Genomic DNA, 21,195 nt, shown 5'->3' with positions numbered 1-21,195 from the left:
AAAGGACAGAGACAGATTGAGCCAAGTCACAGGTTGATTGAAGGCTGAAATAGCCCATTCTCATACAGACAGGAATACAGTCAGAGATTTTGTTGGTCAGTCAGGATGCCTGATCCGTGCCTTGTTAGAAGATGGGGAGTTCACATATAATCACAGAAACATAAGTCTGCATTTCATTACAGGCCCTTCGGACAACATCATGCCGACCATATAACCTACTCTAGAATCTGCCTAGAGTTTCACTACCAAATAGCCCTCTATTATTCCCAGCTCCACGTACGTACCTAACAGTGTCTGAAAAGACCCTTATTGTATCCACCTCTACCACCATCGCTGGCAGTACCTGCCACTCTCTGTGTGAAAAACATACCTCTGGTAGCCCCCTTGTACCTACTTCCAAGCACCTTAAAACTATGCCCCCTCATGTTGGCTAGTTCAGCCCTGGGAAAAAACCTCTGCCTATCCACACGATCAATGCCTCTCATCATCTTATACAGCTCTCTCAGGTCACCTCTCATCTTCCATTGCTCCAAAGTTTACTCAACCTACTCTTGTAAGGCATGCTGTCCAATCCAAGCAACATCCTTGTCAATCTCCTCTGCACCCTATTTAGAGTATTTTTTTCCTGTAGTGAGTTGATCAGAATTGAACACAGTGCTAAAAGTAGGGTCTAACGAAGGCCTTTTATATCTGTAATAGTACCTCACCGCTTTTGAACTCAGTCCCATGGCTGATGAAGGCCTTCTTAAAAACATTGTCCAGCTGCGTAGCAGCTCTGCATGAACTATTGACACAGATCCCAAGATCTCACTGATCCTCCAAACTGCCAAGAGTCCTATCATTAATATTGTACTCTATCTTCAAATTGAACCTACCGAAATGAACCACCAGGTTGATCTCCATTTGCTTCCCACAGTCACCTGTGGTATATCTCAACTTGAGATGAACTGGGTGATATTCTGATGCCAGAGCTCACATTGAGAGAAGATCTTATAGAAACATGCAAAATTATGATTCAGATAGATAAGATAGAGGCAGGAAAGTGAGAGTAGAACTAGAGGACATCACTTTAACATTCGGGGCATTTGGGATGGAGATGAAGAACTGCTTTACCCCGAGAGTTGGGAATCTGTAGATTTCTCTGCCCAATGAAGCAGTGGAGGCTACCTCAGTAAATGCATTTGAGACGAGGTTGGATAGATGTTTGCAAAGTAGGGGAATGAAGGGCGATGGGGAAAAGGCAGGTTGGTGGAGACAGGCCAGGTGATGTTCTCTTACTCCTCTTTTTTATGTTCTCATCACAGACTAAAATCTCACCTGAAAAACTGTCCTTCACCTATTGATGTCCTTTCAAATATTTGTACAGGTTTGAAATGCCAGAACACTTGTGCATGGGCTGTCTCTTTCCGGATATATAAGGAGTGGCCAAATATTTTCTTTGCAACACCGACGCATCTGTTGTCAATCCTTGGAGATGAAGACTTATCTCATCCCAGCTGGAAATGTGTTTTGTGTCTGAAATGAAGTTTTCTGTTGTAACTCAGTGTTATCCACTGGAAGCAGGGTGCTGAGAACACACCAGCATTTGTTCACTGGAGATCAATTCTTCAACTGCATTGATTGTACAAGGGATTCAAACATCTGACTTTCTGAATTGCCAGATGATTGATTGCAGTGAGATATCATTCTCCTTCTCTCAGTGTGGGAAGGGATTCACTCACAGGCTACCCACAGACACACCAGTGCGTTCACAGTGGGGAGAGGCCATTCACCTGCTCTGTGTGAGGGAGGGGAACTACTCAATTATCCAGTCTGAAAATACATCAGCAAGTTCACACCACAGTGAGATGTTCCACCTGTTCTGACAGCGGGAAGTAATTCATTCTGTCGTCGGTGCTAAATACACATCTGAAAGTTCCCCAGTGAGAAGACAGTAACCTGTTTACATGGTGGGAAGGCATTCACACACTTAACCATGCCACAGTGACACCAGCAAGTTCACACCGGGGAGAGGCCAATCACCTGCTCTGTGTGGGAAAGGATTCACTCAATCATCTCAACTGAATGAACACCAGTGAGTTCACACTGAAAAGATGCCGTTCACCTGCTTAGTCTGTGGGAAGGGATTCACTCGTTCATCCACACTACAGAGACACCAGCGAGTTCACACCGGGGAGAGGCCATTCACTTGCTCTGAATGTGGGAAGGGATTCACTGACTCATCCAAACTTGTGAGGCACTACCGAGTTCACACTGGGGAGAGGCCGTTCACTTGCTCTGAATGTGGGAAAGGATTTGCTCGGTCATCTCAACTGACTGAACATCGGCGAGTTCACAGTGGGGAGAAACCGTTCAGCTGCTTTCAATGTGGCAAGGGGTTCACTCAGTCATCTCATCTGAAAGTACATCAGCGAATTCACACTGGGGAGAAACCGTTCAGCTGCTCTGAATGTGGGAAGGGATTCGCTGATTCATACTCCCTTGTGAAGCACAGCCGAATTCACACTGGGGAGAAGCCATTCACATGCTGTGAATGTGGGAAGGGATTCACTCAGTCATCTCATCTGAATGTACATCAACTAATTCACACTGGGGAGAAACCGTTCAGCTGCTCTGAATGTGGGAAGGGATTCACTGATTCATACTCCCTTGTGAAGCACAGCCGAATTCACACTGGGGAGAAGCCATTCACATGCTCTGTATGTGGGAAGGGATTCACTGACTCATCCCACCTTGTGAAGCACAGCCGAATTCACACTGGGGAGAAGTCATTCACGTGCTCTGAATGTGGGAAGGGATTCACTGCGTCATCCAACCTGGTGAGGCACTGCCGAATTCACACTGGGGAGAAGCCGTTCACCTGCTCAGATTGTGGAAAGGGATTCACTCGGTCATCAGGCTTGAAAGTTCATCAGCAAGTTCACATTGGGCGATGCCAGTCACCTGTTCTGATTGTGGGAATGAATTCACTCAGACATCTCAACTGACTGAACATCAACTGCTCAGACGGGAACGAATTCACTCAGACATTACTGAGCGAACATCAGCGAGTTCACACTGTATAGAAGCTGTTCATCTGCTCTGACTGTGGGAATTAATGCATACATTCATCTCGGCTAACAAAAGACCAGACTGTTTTCAGCAGTGAGAGGACGTTGACCTGCTCAGACTGTGGGAAGGCATTCACACACTGATCCACACTGCAGAGACAGTGGTGGGTTCACACTGTGGTGAGGGTGGTCAGCTGCTCAGACTGTGGGAAGTCATTCACACACTGATCCACACTGCAGAGACAGTGACGGGTTCACACTGTGGGGAGGGTGGTCACCTGCTCAGACTGCGGAAAGTCATTCACACACTGATCCACACTGCAGAGACAGTGGTGGGTTCACACTGTGGGGAGGGTGGTCACCTGCTCAGACTGTGGGAAGGCATTCACACACTGATCCACACTGCAGAGACAGTGGTGGGTTCGCACTGTGGTGAGGGTGGTCTCCTGCTCTGAATGTGGGATGGGTTTCAATCAGTCCTTCATCCTTGTGTCCCCCTACCGAGCTTTGACCCATCGTGAATCGGAGAGGTCAGTAGCTTGAGAGGACGTAATTCACTCAGGTTCGCCAATGGAGTATTAAAGGCAGTGGTTTAGGGCAGGTTATTGTTGAGCTTTCAGCAGTGGCCACTCCACAGTCAGGATGGATTATTAAGAAAACCTTCATTAGCAGGAACAAGTGGAGCGGTCGTTGTTGGAGTGGACAGAGTTGGAGCGGAGACTTTGAGGTTTCAGTGGGGAGAGCAGTCAGTCAGAGAAGGCAAATCCTGATGGAGGTAGAATTTTTTTTGCCCCTTCTTTACATTTTCTCAGTTGGAACAGTGGAGATGCCAGGCGGGATAGTGGAAAGCTCCTTTGCGGGATGTGGGAAGGCAGGGGACCCTCCTGTGGCCCTGATAACTACACCTGTGAGAAGGGCATCCAGCTTCAGCTCCGAACAATCCACATTACGGAGTTGGAGCTGGAACTGGATGAACTCCAGATCATTCGGGAGGCTGAAGGGGTGATAGGTAGGACATTTGAGAGGTCGTTGCACCCAAGGGGCACGGCACAGGAAACTGGGTGACAGTGAGGAAGGAGAAAGGTGGAAATAGAGAGTGCAGTTTATCCCTGTGTTCATCTCCCTGAGCAACACATATATCACTTCAGATACTGTCTGTCATGGTCTGGTCCGTTAAGTCCGCATTCCGGATCACAGTCTGGTCCATGCTCCTTATTCCAGGTTTTCCGGGTTTCCCCAGTTTCTATTGAGGCAGCTGATTCTTGTTTGGCTGGTCTCATAAATAGCTTCAGGATTCAGCCTCTGGCTGCTGGATTGTTCCTGTCCAAACCCCCGTCTGTATCCCTTCCCTTCACCTTCCTCCTGGAACCTAGCCTAGCCTAGCTTTGCCTTGCCTCACCTCTGCCTAGTGCCTCGCCTCGTCTCTGCCTAGGGCCTTGCCTCGCCTCTGCCTAGTGCCTCGACTCACCTCTGCCTGAAATCTTGCCTCGCCTCTGCCTGAAGCTGTGCCTCGCCTGAGCTGTCTCGTCGTGTTCAGCGTTCTGTGTTATGAGTCCCGGCCCTACATTCTGTACCCAATGAGGGGTCCCGGCCCTGTGTTCTGCGTTCTGTCGTCCCCAACTTAGGCTCTGGGTTCTCGTTATGTCCATGTGCCTTGCCCAGTACATGAGTACCTTGTCCGGCCCGGTGCTGGGATTCCCTCGTCCTGTGCTGGGGTTCCCTCGTTCAGGAGTCTCACGTCCAGTCCTGTTGGCTCTCCCTCGACGACTAAGGCTCTGGGTTCTCGTCATGTCCCTGTGCCTCGCCCAGCACAGGAATACCTTGTCCAGCCCGGTGCTGGGATTCCCTCGTCCTGTGCTGAGGTTTCCTTGTCCCGTCCAGGAGTCTCTCGTTCCATCCTGTGCCTCTCCTCATCCTGTAGCCTCGACTTGTCCTCGCCTGGTTCTGGAGTCCGAGCCCGAGTCAAGACCCAGGTTCTGGGTCCTTGTCCAGTCTCTGGCTCGGAGTCCAAGCCCAGGCTTCTAGTTCCCAGTTCCATGTCCTGGTCAAGTCCGAGCCCAGGCCCAGAATCCTTGTCTCGTCCAGGGCCATGTCATGTCCAGTGTCCTTTCTTCCCCATTTTCCTTGCTTCCTACTCATGCCTAGTTCTGTTCCTGGTAGTTCAGTGTCTGTGTCTTGCTTTTGGGTCCAAACCCAACGCTCCCCTTATGACCCTGTCCGGGATGGTGGGATGACCTGGCAAAGGAAAGTCACAGCAGTAGGGTCTCTGGCACTTAGTCTGGCTCTGAGACTGAGAAGGGAAGGGAGGAGACGAGGTGAGCTGTGGTCAGAGGTGATTCAGCAACAGGGTCTCTGGCACTTAGTCTGGCTCTGAGACTGAGAAGGGAAGGGAGGAGACGAGGTGAGCTGTGGTGATACGTGGCTTGTTAGCTCAGGGAACTGACAGGATGTTCTGTGGGTGAGAATGAAATTCCAGGATGGTGTGTTCCCTCCTGCATGCTGGCATCTGGGTCATCTCAGGTCGAGTGCTCAGCATTCCTCAGGAGGGTGGACAGTGAAGGTCGTGGTCCATGTGGGTAACAATGATATGGGCTGGTAGAGTAACGAGGTTCTGTAAAGGGAGTTCAGGGAGTGAGGTGCTAATTGAAAGGGCAGCTCATCCAGGGCTGCGATCTCAGGACTGTCATCTGTGCCAATTGCCAGTATTAGGAAGATTATACAGTTTAGCACGTGGCGAAGGAGTTGGTGCAGGAGGGAGGGGATAAGATTTTTGGATCATTTGAGCTGGTGAGGATTGCTGCGTACAGAGGAGTGTGAGTGTGTTGGGGGAGAGAGCGTTGTTGGAGTGTGACTGGGCACGCAGATCTCTCTATCTCTCTCACACACACACAAACACATGCAGTGGGGTGAGAGGGAGGGGAGTGAGAAGGGGAAGGGGAATGAGGAGGATGGAGTTAGGGCTCCTTCACAAAGTCCCAGACTCACCCAACCCTCTGGAATGGGTCCCATTCCCTACCCCAGGCTGGGGGTGAGCATTGAGTTGCCTTGTCAAGAAGACAAGGAATTGTTCGATAGCATCGGGTTAACACACTTCGTTAATAAATTTACGTTGAAGTTGTATTGTTTGTAAAACATGTATTGATGAGAAATGGTCTCAGTGAAGGTCCGAGAGTGGAAAACGAACCGGTGTTCGGCCCCACTGCTCCGTGCCGGACAAGAACCCCCATCGGAGTCTGTCTCATCTGTCTGAGCTTGACACGTCTCACTCTAAAGTTTCCTCCTTCTGTCCCTGTCCCAGTGTCTTTTATCTTCCTTCTCAACCCCGTTCCCTGCCTTCTCCCCATGATCTTTGACACCTTTACTGATCAAGCACTGATCAGCCTCTGTTTTAAATAAACCCGATGACTTGGCCTCTGAACCGTCCGTGGCAATGAATTCCACAGCTCCCTCATCTCTCCAAATGCATGCTGTCCGGGATTAGACATTCTGACGCAGAAGGTTAAAAATGGCAGCTATCTACTCTGTCTATACCTCTCGTAATCTAATCAAACTCTTTCCGGTCACCTTGATCCTCCTCCACTCCAGAGAAAACAGCCCACGTTTGTCCGAACTCTTAAGTCAATAAATAGTGGGTTGCTGATTAATAAGGGTGTCGAAGCTGACGTGGAGAAAGCAGCAGTCTGGAGTTTAGAGGGAAATTCGAGTGGTAGAGAAGACAATGGACGGAATGAGTATTTCAGTTCCTACGACGAGCGGTGTAGTGGTGAGATGGCGAAGCGATGCGGAGGAAGCTGCGGGTGCAGGTAAGAGTGAGTGTCCAGGTAGGAGATGGTGTTAAGCAGCTTTTCACTACGTCTTTCAAACAACAACAATTAACTCAGAGTGGATCGATCATAAGTGTTGTTATTTTCACTTGCAGAAGGGACGATTAGCAGTGCAAAACAACTGGTAATAGCTTTGACCAAAAGGTACACAGACAGTACGGTCATTCCTTCATACACAAGTTCAAGGACAGGGTGCACTCTGTTGTTTGTGGAATTAGTGTGTTTGGCATTAAACATCTACAAAATGTTGCACGAAGTTTATTAGCAAAGCAATCTGATACAATACAGGTTCCAGCTCGTTACAGACAAAAATACCATTTTGGTACTGAATACATTTCCACCGAGGTGGAGCAGCATTCCTACATCCCTTGCCCCCTGTGAAAACTATTCCAACCTAGACACCACTCCCCATTTCTGTTAACACCTCCGATCCTTGCAGTCCCCACCATCTGTGAAAACCCTTCTAACCGTACACCCATCACCATTCTGTGAAACCACCTGAACCCTACACCACTCGCCATCTCTGTAAAACCCACCGCCATCCACCCCGGCGCATTCAGGTGACAGCTGACCCGAGAAAGACGCCGACTGTGGCAGGTGGCGGAGCTCACAAAACACATTCACACTGGCTGATTTAGTAAACCTACCGATTTGCATGGTGATCTTCACTAAACCTCTTCCTACCTTCCCATCTTTACTTTCCCCCTCCACTTTCTGCTTTCCACAAGGATTCCATTCGTCTCTTCCCAGTAATCTCCCTCCTGGAACATATCCTTGCAAGCGAGGGAAGTTCTACACGCTCCCATTATCTTTCCCTCTCAGCTCCATTCGTCCTTCCAGGTGAGGTAACACTTCACCTTGAGTCTGTCAGGTTGATCTACTCTACCTGATGCTGCTGGTTCAGCCTCCGCTACGTCAGTGAGGCCCAATGTAGATCGGGAATCCACTTTGTCAAGTACCTTTGCTCTGTCCACAACAAACGGAATTTCCCGGTCACAAACAGGCGAAAATCTGCAGATGCTGGAAATCCAAGCAACACAGAAGAAATTTTTTCAACGATTTCATGTTCCCTGGCCACGATCATCTTACTGTCACTGTGGACACACCTCCCCCTCCCACCAGGAAAGTCACAGAGCTCTCCGTTTCCTTCTGGACACCAGACCCAACGAGTTCCCCTCCACCACCACTCTCCTGCTCTTTGTTTCGCTTGTCCTCTTTGTTTGAGCTGAGCTCTACTCTCACTTCTTTCTGTCTCCTTGCAGTGAACTGGTGCTGGTCACGTGTGTGAATGATTTGGAGGGGAATGCAGATCGAACAATTTGTGAGATTGTGGATGGCACCAGAACTGGTGTGTGGGGGAAGTGAGGGTTGTCTGAGGTTACAGTGGGGTGGAGACCATCTGGGGAACTGGGCATAGGAGAGCAGCGGATCATTACTGTTACTCAAAAACAGGTCTTCAGGGGTTCAAAAAGACCATCATTCAGATGGAGAGACAGCTTCCCTTGGGGCTCTGGATTCACCAGACAAGAATGGTGCTATGGTTCAATTCATCAGGTTATAGGGAACCAAGACGGAATATAAGGTGTTGCTCCTCCATCCCGAGCGTGACGTCATCAATTAGGGGAACACTTCGACGAGCAGTTTCACGCCATCCGTCTCAAGCAGAACTTGCCAGGGCCAAACCTTTTAGTAGTGATTTCCATCCCCGTTCTGACGTGTCGATCCACGGCCTCCTCTTGTGCCGCGATGAGACCCCCTGTGATGGCATGAATATTGACCCCGCCTTCCTCTATTCCGCACTCTGACCTTTTACTTCTCACCTGACTATTACTTCCCCCGGGTCCCCTCCTCCTTCTCTCTCTCCTCTGATCCACTCTGCTCTCCGATCAAATTCTTTCTTCTCCAACCCTTGACCTTTCCCACCCACCTGGATTCACCTGTCACCTTCTAGCTAGCCTTTTTCCCCTCCCCATATTTTTTTTTTCTATTTTGGCTTCTTCTGGGTAGATCCAGCACCCAGGGCATGTCCTTTTCTTCTGTTACTGTCAGGTAGGAGGTACAGAAGCCTGAAGACACACACGAGGAGATTCAGGAGTAGCTTCGTTCCTTCTACCATCGATTCCTAAATGGACATGGTACCCTTGGACACTACCTCACTTTTTTAATATACTGTATTTCTGTTTTTTGCACATTTTAAAAATCTATTCAATATACTATACTGTAATTGATTTACTTATTCATGTTAACAGCAGCATGATTAACTGCTGCTAAGTTAATGTACAATGTCCTGTGTATGTTACTCAAAATGGCTTCTTTGGTTTGTTAAGAGTAGGATTGCTTCTTTGTCTGATAAGTGTTTCTCTCGCCGTTGTTTAGCTTTATACTTGCTGATATGGTAATTGTATTCATTTGTTAATCAATGGGGAATGTTATTGTGTCTTGTGAGGCTGGGAACTTGGGGGAGGGGTTTTCGCGGGCTTTTGGTGTGGAGAGAGTCGGGAGGAAGACGGCGAGGAAGGTGGACGTGCGCTGCACTGCTCGGAAGACCACCGGGGAGTCCTAGGTGCGAAGACGAGGGGTCGGATGGTTCGAAGTTTCAGCTCCAACGATGTGCACTAAACTGACTGAACTTTGATAAGTTGTCGCCTTTTGTTTTTTTCCTTGCATATACATTGTATTGTCTAATATTTTAATTTTAGTAAACTCTTTAAAGTGTATTTCATAACGGTATTTTTTGTGGGTTTGATAGTGTGGGCGGGCGCGAGGCGTAAACGCGATTCTCACAGCACCTGCGTGTACGGGAGGTGGGGTTGGTGAGTGGCTGGATCTCCTTTTCATCTAGACATATACCAGCCTGTTGGGTAAGTGTTACATTAACAAATTTCATGCCGGTGATAATAAACCTGATTCTGTTTCTGATTCCCCGTTGCTTCTCAGCCCGGCAGAAGGGTCTCGGGGCAAAACGCCGATTGCCTGAGCTGCCGCTCCAGCGTTTTGTGTGAGGAGCTTTGATCAAAAGGTTAGGTTCTCCCAACTCACGCCGGGAGACCGAGTCCTCATAAGGAATTTGATGCTGACTGGGAAGTGTAAGTTGGCTGACAGCAGGGCCTGTGTTGTGGAGAGTCAGATGTCAAACGTACCAGTTTTCCGGGTGAAACCAAAGGATGAGAACGGGCCTGTCAAAATTTCCATCGGACCCACCTTCTGCCTCTGGGACAAGAGTTGCGGGTTGACCCAGAGGCTACAACTAGTGAGAGGATTCTGTGGCGACACGGAGCGACTGAAGGAGAGCTTATACCGCCCCCCCCCCGAAAGGGATAGTATTTCGGAGGATGAGGAAGTGGGGGTGTGGTATATGGTGCCTTTGCTAACTCGCCACTGATTTAGGAAGAGATTCCTAACCCTTCTCACGGTGAGTGGTGAGTTAGATGAAATCGGAGGAGTGGGGGGATGTCTATCTGTGGACAGACTGGATTTCAGCGGGACGCCGGGAAGGGATGAAGTGGGGCTCAGCCAAGTGGCAGAGGGGGCCGTGTTTCAGGAGGGGACGAGTGACAGACCGGGGGCGGCTTCGGCACGTGGACCGGAGTTTCTGAACCTGAAGAGGTAGATGACGGGGTAAGGCGGTCTCAAAGAACAGGAGACTACGAGATAGGCTGGCCGATGGAGCACCGGGGGAACAGACTGTGGCACCTATCGCCTTGGTGAGCTGTGTCACTGCCATTTACACCTGGGTTAGTCTGTGTGCTTTGCATGAAGGGGTGGCAAATCATTCCAATGTCACAGCAACATGATTAATGTTGGAGGGGGACAGTGTAGCACCCTGTTTCACTGCTAACACAATGTTCTTTCTATAGAAGGAGTGTTTGCGTTATGGTTAGAGATAAGGGGCGCATTGGAATGTGAGCTGTCCAATGAAGGGAGTGTGTTTCACACCACCTGCCTGACACCAGGGTGATCCGGGTGTTTGTTCGGTGGGAGATGAAGGGAGTGTGTTTCACACCACCTGCCTGACACCAGGGTGATCCGGGTGTTTGTTCGGTGGGAGATGAAGGGAGTGCGTTTCACGCCGCCTGCCTGACACCAGGGTGATCCGGGTGTTTGTCCGGTGGGGGATGAAGGGAGTGTGTTTCACACCACCTGCCTGACACCAGGGTGTTCCGGGTGTTTGTCCGGTGGGAGATGAAGGGAGTGCGTTTCACACCACCTGCCTGACACCAGGGTGATCCGGGTGTTTGTTCGGTGGGAGATGAAGGGAGTGCGTTTCACGCCGCCTGCCTGACACCAGGGTGATCCGGGTGTTTGTCCGGTGGGGGATGAAGGGAGTGTGTTTCACACCACCTGCCTGACACCAGGGTGATCCGGGTGTTTGTTCGGTGGGAGATGAAGGGAGTGTGTTTCACACCACCTGCCTGACACCAGGGTGATCCGGGTGTTTGTCCGGTGGGGGATGAAGGGAGTGTGTTTCACACCACCTGCCTGACACCAGGGTGTTCCGGGTGTTTGTCCGGTGGGAGATGAAGGGAGTGCGTTTCACGCCACCTGCCTGACACCAGGGTGATCCGGGTGTTTGTCCGGTGGGAGATGAAGGGAGTGTGTTTCACGCCACCTGCCTGACGCCAGGGTGATCCGGGTGTTTGTCCGGTGGGAGATGAAGGCAGTGCGTTTCACGCCACCTGCCTGACACCAGGGTGATCCGGGTGTTTGTCCGGTGGGGGATGAAGGGAGTGCGTTTCACGCCACCTGCCTGACACCAGGGTGATCCGGGTGTTTGTCCGGTGGGAGATGAAGGCAGTGCGTTTCACGCCACCTGCCTGACGCCAGGGTGATCTGGGTGTTTGTCCGGTGGGAGATGAAGGCAGTGCGTTTCACGCCACCTGCCTGACACCAGGGTGATCCGGGTGTTTGTCCGGTGGGGGATGAAGGGAGTGCGTTTCACGCCACCTGCCTGACACCGGGGTGATCCGGGTGTTTGTCCGGTGGGAGATGAAGGGAGTGCGTTTCACACCACCTGCCTGACGCCAGGGTGATCCGGGTGTTTGTCCGGTGGGGGATGAAGGGAGTGCGTTTCACGCCACCTGCCTGACACCAGGGTGATCCGGGTGTTTGTTCGGTGCGAGATGAAGGGAGTGCGTTTCACGCCACCTGCCTGACACCAGGGTGATCCGGGTGTTTGTTCGGTGCGAGATGAAGGGAGTGCGTTTCACACCACCTGCCTGACACCAGGGTGATCCGGGTGTTTGTTCGCTGGGAGATGAAGGGAGTGCGTTTCACGCCACCTGCCTGACACCAGGGTGATCCGGGTGTTTGTTCGGTGGGAGATGAAGGGAGTGCGTTTCACACCACCTGCCTGACACCAGGGTGATCCGGGTGTTTGTCCGGTGGGAGATGAAGGGAGTGCGTTTCACGCCACCTGACTGACACCAGGGTGATCCGGCTGTTTGTCCGGTGGGGGATGAAGGGAGTGCGTTTCACGCCACCTGCCTGACACCAGGGTGATCCGGGTGTTTGTTCGGTGGGAGATGAAGGGAGTGCGTTTCACGCCACCTGCCTGACACCAGGGTGATCTGGGTGTTTGTCCGGTGGGAGATGAAGGCAGTGCGTTTCACGCCACCTGCCTGACACCAGGGTGATCTGGGTGTTTGTCCGGTGGGAGATGAAGGGAGAAGATGCCGGAGTGGAGAGGGTGTAGAACTCCACCTGGAGCGGTGCCATGATCCGACGAAGGCCGGGGAGATCGAAGGAGGGGAAACATGAGCTCCAACTTGTGCACATTGGACCAGTTCGTTAAAATGGACCCTTTTCTCTTTTTGTTTGCTTTCTCTTTACTAACCCTTTAGTCAAATTATGATTTATAAAGCTATATCGTTTAATTTTGTATGGTGCACTGTCTATTGTTGCTTGGTACTGATTTGTAACAGGGTAAAAATCACGCAGCTTCCACTCAAGCAGGGGGTCTCGGGTGAGCTCACACCTCAATCTCACCTGCTTGGCGGGGCCAGAGATGGTTTTCCCCAGACTTACACAGCCAACAGAGCCCGAGTGTTTCACCGTCATCTCCCCGTCGCAGCGAGTATCATCCCACCGGGATGGTGCTGGTGCCACTGTGGGAAGCACGTTTTTTGATTTGTCTTCTGCTTTCAATACAATCCAGCCACGTCTTCTCAGCAAGAAGCTGCAAAGGATAGGCGTAGACAAATCCACTCTCTCCTGGATCACAGCCTTCCTGACAGATAGAGCCCAGTTTGTACCGCTGGGTGGTTCTCTGCCTGAGGTGGAGGTGAGTGTCAGTGGAGCCCCACAAGGGACTGTCCTGTCTCCGTTTCTGTTCACACTGTACACCTCAGACTTTCAGTACAACTCTGAGTCTGGCCACTTGCAGAAGTTCTCTGATGACTCTGCGGTAGTTGGGTGCATCAGAGATAGGCAGGAGTCGGAGAACAGAGAACAGGTGGATCGTTACAGAAAATATTTCCTACCAAATGCAATAAGCATACACAGCAGTTCATCTTTATGCGACAGGAGAACACACGTCACAGTCTAATAGTCTCTGCGTTATTACTTCATACATTATTATTGCACATTGGTATATTATTGTTGTGTATATTATTATTCTCTATTTTAGTAAAGTTTGCACACTGCTAAGTGTGTTTTGAAATGTTGATAGATAGATAGATAGATAGATAGATAGATAGATACTTTATTCATCCCCATGGGGAAATTCAACATTTTTTCCAATGTCCCATACACTTGTTGTAGCAAAAACTCATTACATACAATACTTAACTCAGTAATAATATGATATGCATCTAAATCACTAACTCAAAAAGCATTAATAATAGCTTTAAAAAAAGTTCTTAAGTCCTGGCAGTTGAATTGTAAAGCCTAATGGCATTGGGGAGTATTGACCTCTTCATCCTGTCTGAGGAGCATTGCATCGACAGTAACCTGTCGCTGAAACTGCTTCTCTGTCTCTGGATGGTGCTATGTAGAGGATGTTGCTGCCGTAACGAAAGAATTCCCCACTCGGAATCAATACAATATTTATTATTATTATCATCATTATTATCATTATTCTCCGGTCCTTTATCTCTTTCACCAATCTACTTTCCAGCTCTTTAAATCACCCTCCCCATCTTCCGGTTTCACCTATCACCTCCCCTGCGCCCACATTCTGACTCCCTCCCTTCCTGTCCAGTCCTGAAGAAGGGTCTCGGTCTGAAACGCTGGCTGTTCACTCCTCTCCATAGCTGCTCCCTGTCCCCAGCGAGTTCCAACAGCATTTTGCGTGCATTGCTTTGCATTTCTGCATCTGCAGATGTTCTCCTGTTTGATCAATGCGCACGCGCAGAGGTCGGAGTTCATCCCTACTATCACGCATGCGCTCAGTAGACGAGAGGCTCACAAGAATCGGACGCAGGTAGGATCAGGGCATCCGGGCCGCATTTTAGTCACCTGGCGTCTGAACCGCGATTGAAGGAAAATTACTGAGAGCTCCGGGCACACTGATCCCGCACCCCAGGACAGTCCCGGTCCCTTCCATCTCTCTCCGCCACACGATCCGTACCCGAACCGCTGGGAGCTTTCGGTCGATGAGCGCTGGCCGCGACTCCGCATGCGCATTGCTGGATACTCGGATGGCGGATAGATGGGTTTCTCATCCGTGGTGCCTTCTGGGTGAAGCGGAAGCCATGGCTGATCATATCAGCGTTGTCCCCGTACTGTGAAAAGCATTGTGAGGGGATGTATCTCCCAAACACTGCCGAGCTCCAACTATGTAAATCGGAGGATTAGGAACTCGGAACAAAAATATAGTTCCTAGTTAATTTCATTCAATGAAAATGTCAATTAGTGCTGTATGGCCAAACAAAAATCCTTTAGTTCACTCTGGGTAAATAACACCTTTGACCTGGATGACAAGTCACTTATGGGTTTCACATCACAAAAGTGCCACACTTCAAAGAGAATAACTACTGCCTTCCCCTTCATAGAAACGTAGAAAGCCGGCAGCACAATACAGGCCCTTCGGCCCCCACCGCTGTGACGAACTTGTCCGTACCTTAGCATTTACCTATTAGCCCTCTATTTTTCTAACCTCCATGTACCTACCCAGGAGTCTGTGAAACGTCCCTATCGTATCCGCTTCCACCAACGTCGCCGGCAGCCCATTCCACACACTCGTTACTTTCTGTGTAAAAAACATGTTCATTGGCATTTCCTCGAGTTCATCACTGTCAATCAGTTGGGAGAGGGGATCTGAGTAAACAGAACATCTCCAGGATCATACATGGAGTAACAGGGGCTCTTTGTAATGCTGTGGAACATGACCAGAACTTGAAATAGTACTAAAGGACACAGACAAGTTGAGCCAAGTCACAGATTGATTGAAGGCAGAAATAGCCTATCCTCATACAGAGAGGAATACAGTCAGAGAATTTGATGGTCAGTCAGGACGTCTGATACGTGCCTTGTTAGAAGACGAGGACCTCAAATATAAACATAGAAGTCTACAAAATATTACAGGTCCTTCAGCCCGCAGTAACAGGTAACCTATTCTAGTAACTGCCTCAAATTTCCATACTGTATAGCCGCCTATTTTTTCTAAGCTCCGTGTACATATCTAAGAGTCTCTTAAAAGACCTATTGTATCCACCTCTCCCACCATTGCCAGCAGTGCATTCCACGCACCGACCACTCTCTGTGTGAAAAACTTACTTCTGACATCCCCCTTCTACCTACTTCCAAGCACCTTAAAACTATGCCACCTTATGTTAGTCAATTCAGCCCTAGGAAAAAGCCTCTGGCTATCCACACAATCAATACCTCTCATCACTTTTTACACGTCTGTGAGGTCACCTCTCATTTTCTGTCGCTCCAAAGTTCACTTAAGCCATTCTCATAAAGCGTGTTCTCCAATCTATTCATCATGCTTTTAAATCTCCTCTACACACTGTCTATAGTATCCACATCCTTCCTGTAATCAGGTGACCAGAACTGAGCTAAACACCGTACTCCAAGTGGCATCTCACTAATGTCTGTAACATTACCTCACAGCTCATGAACTCAGTCCCGTGGTTGATGGCCGACACACCATACTCCTTCTTAACAACAATGTCAAACTGCATAGCAGCTTTGAGTGTGCTATTGACATGGACCCCAAGTTCTCACTGATCCTGTTCACTGCCAAGAGTTCTAACATAATATTATATTCTCTCTTCAAATTTGACCTACCAAAATGAATCACTTCACACTTATCTCTGTTGAACTCCATCTGGCACTTCTCATCCCAATTCTGCATCCTATTAATGCCGTGCTGTAGCCTCTTACAACTATTCACAATATCCTCAACTTCTGTGCCATCAGCAGACTTACTAATCAACCGTTCTACTTCCTCATCAAGGTCATTTATAGAAATTTCAAAGAAGAGGGTCCCAGAACAGATGCCTGCAGAACAACACTGGTCACCGTCCTCCTTGCATAATATGAACCATGTACAACCACCCTTTCATAATTCCGGATCCACACAGCAAGTTCTCCTTGGATCCATGCCCCATTATTTTCTGATTGAGCCTCACATGGGGAATCTTATCAAAAGTCTTACTGAAAGCCATGCACACTACATTCAATGTTCTACCTTCATCATTGTGTTTTGTTTTTGTATGTATGACCTGTCCTTGACAAAGCCATGCTGACTACCCCTAATCAGATTATGACTCTCCAAATGCTCATAAATCCTGCCTGCTGTCAGGATCTTCTCCAACAACTTGTCCACCACTGAAGTAAGACACACTGGTCTATAATTGGCTGGGTTATCTCTACTCCCTTTCTTGAACAAAGGAACAATGTCGTCCAGTGCTCTAGTACTTCTCCTATCCCCGTTGATGATGCAAAGATCATCGCCAGAGGCTCAGCAAACTCCTCCCTCACTTCCCACAGTAGCCTGGGGTATATCTCAACTAGAGTTGAATGGGATAAAATTGTTATGCCAAAGGTCACAGCTCAACATGTAAAATTATGAAAGGGATAGATAAAATAGAGGCAGGGAAGTTGTTCCCACTGGCAGGTTAGACTAGAACTAGAGGACATCACCTCAAGATTCAGGGCATTTGGGATGGAGATGAGGAGGAACTGTTTTTCCCTGAAGTTGATGAATGTGTGCATTTCTCTGCCCAATGAAATAGTGGAGCTTACCTCAGTAAATATATTTCAGACAAGGCTGGATGGATTTTTGCATAGTACGGGAATTAAGGGTTATGGGGAAAAGGCAGGTAGGTGGAGATGAATCCATGGTCTTATTAAATGGTGGAGCAGGCTCGATGGGCCGGATAGCCGACTCCTGCTCCTATTTCTTATGTTCTCACCACAGACTAAAATCTCTCCTGAAATACTGTCCTTCACCCATTGATGTATTTTGCAAATATTTCTACAGTTTTAAAATGACCGAACACTTGTGTACGGGAATCTTAAACACAGTAACATGTCAGTTTTGCTGTCTCTGTACAGATATTTAAGGAGTGACTAAATATTTTCTCTGCAGCAACAACAACAACAACAACAACACAACTGTTTTCGATTATTGGAGATGAAGAATTATCTCATCCCAGCTGGAAATGTGTTTTGTGTTTGAAATGAAGTTTTCTGTTGTAACTCAGTGAAATGCACTGGAACCGGGGTGCTGAGAACACACCAGCATTTGTTCACTGGAGATCAGTTCTTCAACTGCATTGATTGAACAAGGGTTTCAAACATCTGACTTTCTGAATTGCCAGAGAATTGATCGCAGTGAGATAACATTCTCCTTCTCTCAGTGTGGGAAGGGGTTCACTCACAGCCCACCCGCAGACACGCCAGTGAGTTCACCGTGGAGAGAGGCCGTTCACCTGCTCTGTGTGAGGGAGGGGAACTACTCAGTCATCCAGCCTGAAGATACATCAGCAAGTTCACACCAGAGTGAGATGCTCCACCTGTTCTGACTGCAGGAAGCAATTCATTCTGTCATCGATGCGAAAGATATATCCAAAAATTCACCAGTGAGGAGACGTTTCTCAGAGTGTGGGAAGGCACTGACACAATCAGCCACACTACAGAGACACCAGCAGGTTCACACGGTGCCATGGCCTTTCCCCACCTCTGAATGGCAAAACAGAATCATTTAGTCATCTCAACTGAATGAACGTCACCAGTTCACACTGAGAAGATGCCGTTCACCTGCTCAGACTGTGGGAACGAGTTCACTTCGTCATCTCAACTGAATGAACGTCACCAGTTCACACTGGGGAGAGGCCGTTCACCTGCTCAGACTGTGGGAAGGAGTTCACTTCGTCATCTCAACTGAATGAACGTCACCAGTTCACACTGGGGAGAGGCCGTTCACCTGCTCAGACTGTGGGAAGGAGTTCATTTCGTCATCTCAACTGAAGGTACATCGGCGAGTTCACACTGAGAAGATACCGTTCACCTGCTCAGACTGTGGGAACGAGTTCACTTCGCCATCTCAACTGAAGGTACATCGGCGGGTTCACACTGGGGAGAGGCCGTTCACCTGCTCAGACTTTGGGAAGGAGTTCACTCGGTCCTTTAACCTACTGAGACACCAGCTGGTTCACACTGGGGAGAAACCATTCATGTGTTCTGACTGTGGGATGGAATTTATTCGATCATCTCAACTAAAGAAACATCAGCGAATTCACATTGGGGAGAAACAGTTGCCGTGTTCTGAATGTGGAAAGGAGTTCAATCGGTCAAACCAACTGAAGGCACATCAGCAAGTTCACACTGGGGCGAGTCCATTCACCTGCTCTGAATGTGGGAAAGGATTCACATATTCATCCAAACTACAGAGACACCAGCTGGTTCATACTGGGGAGAAACCGTTCACCTGCTCACTTTGTGAGAAGGGATTCACTCGGTCATCTCAACTGAAGGAACATCAGCGAATTCACACTGGGGAGAAACCGTTCACTTGCTCAGACTGTGGGAAGGAATTCATTCGTTTAACTCAACTGACCGTACATCAGCGAGTTCACACTGGGGAGAAACCGTTCAGCTGCTCTGAATGTGGCAAGAGATTCATTTGGTCGTTTCAGCTAAAGAAACATCATCAAGTTCACACTGGGCAGAAACTGTTCACTTGTTCTGAATGTGGAACGGGATTCAATCAGTCAAACCAACTGAAGGCATATCAGCAAGTTCACACTGGGGAGAGTCCGTTCACCTGCTCTGAATGTGGGAAGGGATTCACATATTCATCGAAACTGCAGAGACACCAGCTGGTTCACACTGGAGAGAAACCGTTCACTTGCTCAGTCTGTGGGAAGCAATTCACTCGTTTAGCTCAACTGAAGGTACATCAGCAAGTTCACACTGGGGAGAAACCGTTCAGCTGCTCTGAATGTGGGAAGGGATTCACTCGGTCATCTGACATGAAAATACATCAGCGAGTTCACACTGGGGTGAGGCCATTCACCTGCTCAGACTGTGGAAAGCCATTCACTCGGTCATCTGAACTGAACACACATCAGTGCTTTCACATTGGGGAGAAACCATTTATCTGCTCAGACTGTTCGCTGGGTCATCAGACTTAAAAATGCATCTGCGTGTTCACACTGGGGAGAGGCCGTTCACCTGCTCCGAATGTGGGAAGGAATTCACGCATTCATCCACCCTACAGAGACACCGGCTGGTTCACACTGGGGAGAGGCCATTCACCTGCTCTGAATGTGGGAAGGGATTCACTCAGTCATCCAACCTTCTGTCACACCAGCGAATCCACAGTGGGGAGAGGCCATTCACCTGCTCTGAATGTAGGAAGGGATTCACTCGGTCATCCAAACTACAGAGACACCAGTTAGTTCACACTGAGGAGAAATCATTTACCACCTTAGACTGTGGGAAGGGATTCACTTAGTCATTTGACTGGAAGCTACATCAGACAGGTCACACCGGGGACAGACCGTTAGAACATAAGACCATAAGATATAGGAGCAGAAGTAGGCCATTCAGCCCATCGAATCTGCTCCGCCATTCCATCATGAGCTAATCCAATTCTTCCAGTCATCCCCACTCCCCTGCCTCCTCCCCATACCCTTTGATGCCCTCACTAATCAATAACCTATCTATCTCTGCCTGAAATGGACCCAGTGATTTGGCCTCCACGGCTGCCTGTGGCAAAGAATTCTGCAGATTCAGCACTCTGTGTCCGTTCTCTGTCATCTCCGTTCTCAAAGGACACCCCTCTATTCTGATGCTCTGTTCCCTGGTCGTAGACTCTTCCACCACTGGAAGCATCCTTTCCACATCCACTCTATCAAGCCCTTCCACAGTTTGATAAGTTTCAATGAGTTCCTCCCTAATTCCTCTGCTGATACAAGCTCAGGCCGATTAAACGCCTTCATAGGACAATCCATTCAATCCTGGAATATTTTTTGTGAACCTACAGTGAACCTTCTCCAGTTTCAGTACATCCTTTCTAAGATAAGCGGCCCAAACCTGTACTCCAAGTGAGGCCTCACCAGTGATTACCAACTTTACAAATTACATCCTTGCTTATCTGTAGATCTCTTGAAATGAATGTTAACGTTGCATTTGCCTTCCAGAACCACAGTTTTAACCTGCAAATTAGCTGTTAGGGAATCCTGAACATGGACTCCCCGTGTCCCTTTGCACCTCAGTTGTTTGGTATTTTCTGTCCATTTAGAAGAAAAAGTCAACTTCTTCTGTCAAAGTGCATGAACACACACTTCCCAGCACTGTATTCCATCTGCTATTTCTTAACCCATTCTCCAATCTGTCTAAGCCTCCCTACATAAAACTACCTGCCCCTCCTCATGTCTTCATGCCCTATCCAAAGCTTGTAACAAAGCCAACAATTCCATCTTCCAAATTATTGGAATATAATGTAAAAAGCACCAGTCCAAGCACAGACCCTGAGTGACACCAAACTGAAATGGTTCCCATTATCCCCACACTTTGCCTCCTACCAATCAGCCAGGGTTCAATCCGTGCTTGAGTCTCCCCTGTAATACCATGGGCACACAGCTCGTTCAGCAGCCTCATGTGCAGCACCTTGTCAAAGGCCTTCTGAAAATCCAAGTGTACAACATAAACCGATTCTTATTTATCTGTCCTTTGGGTTGCTTTTTCAATGAATTCCACCAAGAGTTTCAGTTGTGGAAACAATTCTCCTTTGCCTATCCTGCCTGTTACTTCTTCAAAGAATGCCAACAGATTTGTCAGGCAAGATTGTCCCTTGTGGAAACATTGCTGACTTTGGCCTGCGGTCAGTGGTCGAGGATTAAAGTCAAGTCAAGTCGCTTTTTATT

At 48.7% G+C, this 21,195-nt stretch overlaps 2 protein-coding genes across 2 annotated transcripts; both read left to right on the top strand.

Moving 5' to 3' along the window:
- The first annotated feature begins 1,855 nt into the window (after nt 1-1,855).
- Nucleotides 1,856-3,254, top strand: LOC140720175 (uncharacterized). Its single transcript, XM_073035055.1, has one exon. The coding sequence runs from the start codon at nt 2,094-2,096 to the stop codon at nt 2,985-2,987; it is 894 nt and encodes a 297-aa protein (XP_072891156.1). The 5' UTR covers nt 1,856-2,093; the 3' UTR covers nt 2,988-3,254.
- Nucleotides 3,255-12,878: 9,624 nt separating this feature from the next.
- On the top strand, nt 12,879-19,781 carry LOC140720151 (uncharacterized). Its single transcript, XM_073035035.1, has 6 exons — nt 12,879-13,154; nt 14,193-14,294; nt 15,350-15,419; nt 18,425-18,654; nt 18,826-19,358; nt 19,433-19,781. Exons 1-6 carry the CDS (start codon nt 12,879-12,881, stop codon nt 19,779-19,781), a joined length of 1,560 nt encoding a protein of 519 aa, XP_072891136.1.
- The last annotated feature ends 1,414 nt before the right edge of the window (nt 19,782-21,195 follow it).

Source organism: Hemitrygon akajei, unplaced genomic scaffold, assembly GCF_048418815.1.
Source record: "Hemitrygon akajei unplaced genomic scaffold, sHemAka1.3 Scf000037, whole genome shotgun sequence".
NCBI lineage: Eukaryota > Metazoa > Chordata > Chondrichthyes > Myliobatiformes > Dasyatidae > Hemitrygon > Hemitrygon akajei.
The sequence above is the reverse complement of the archived record's forward strand: the minus strand, read 5'-3'. Positions and strand labels throughout refer to the sequence as shown.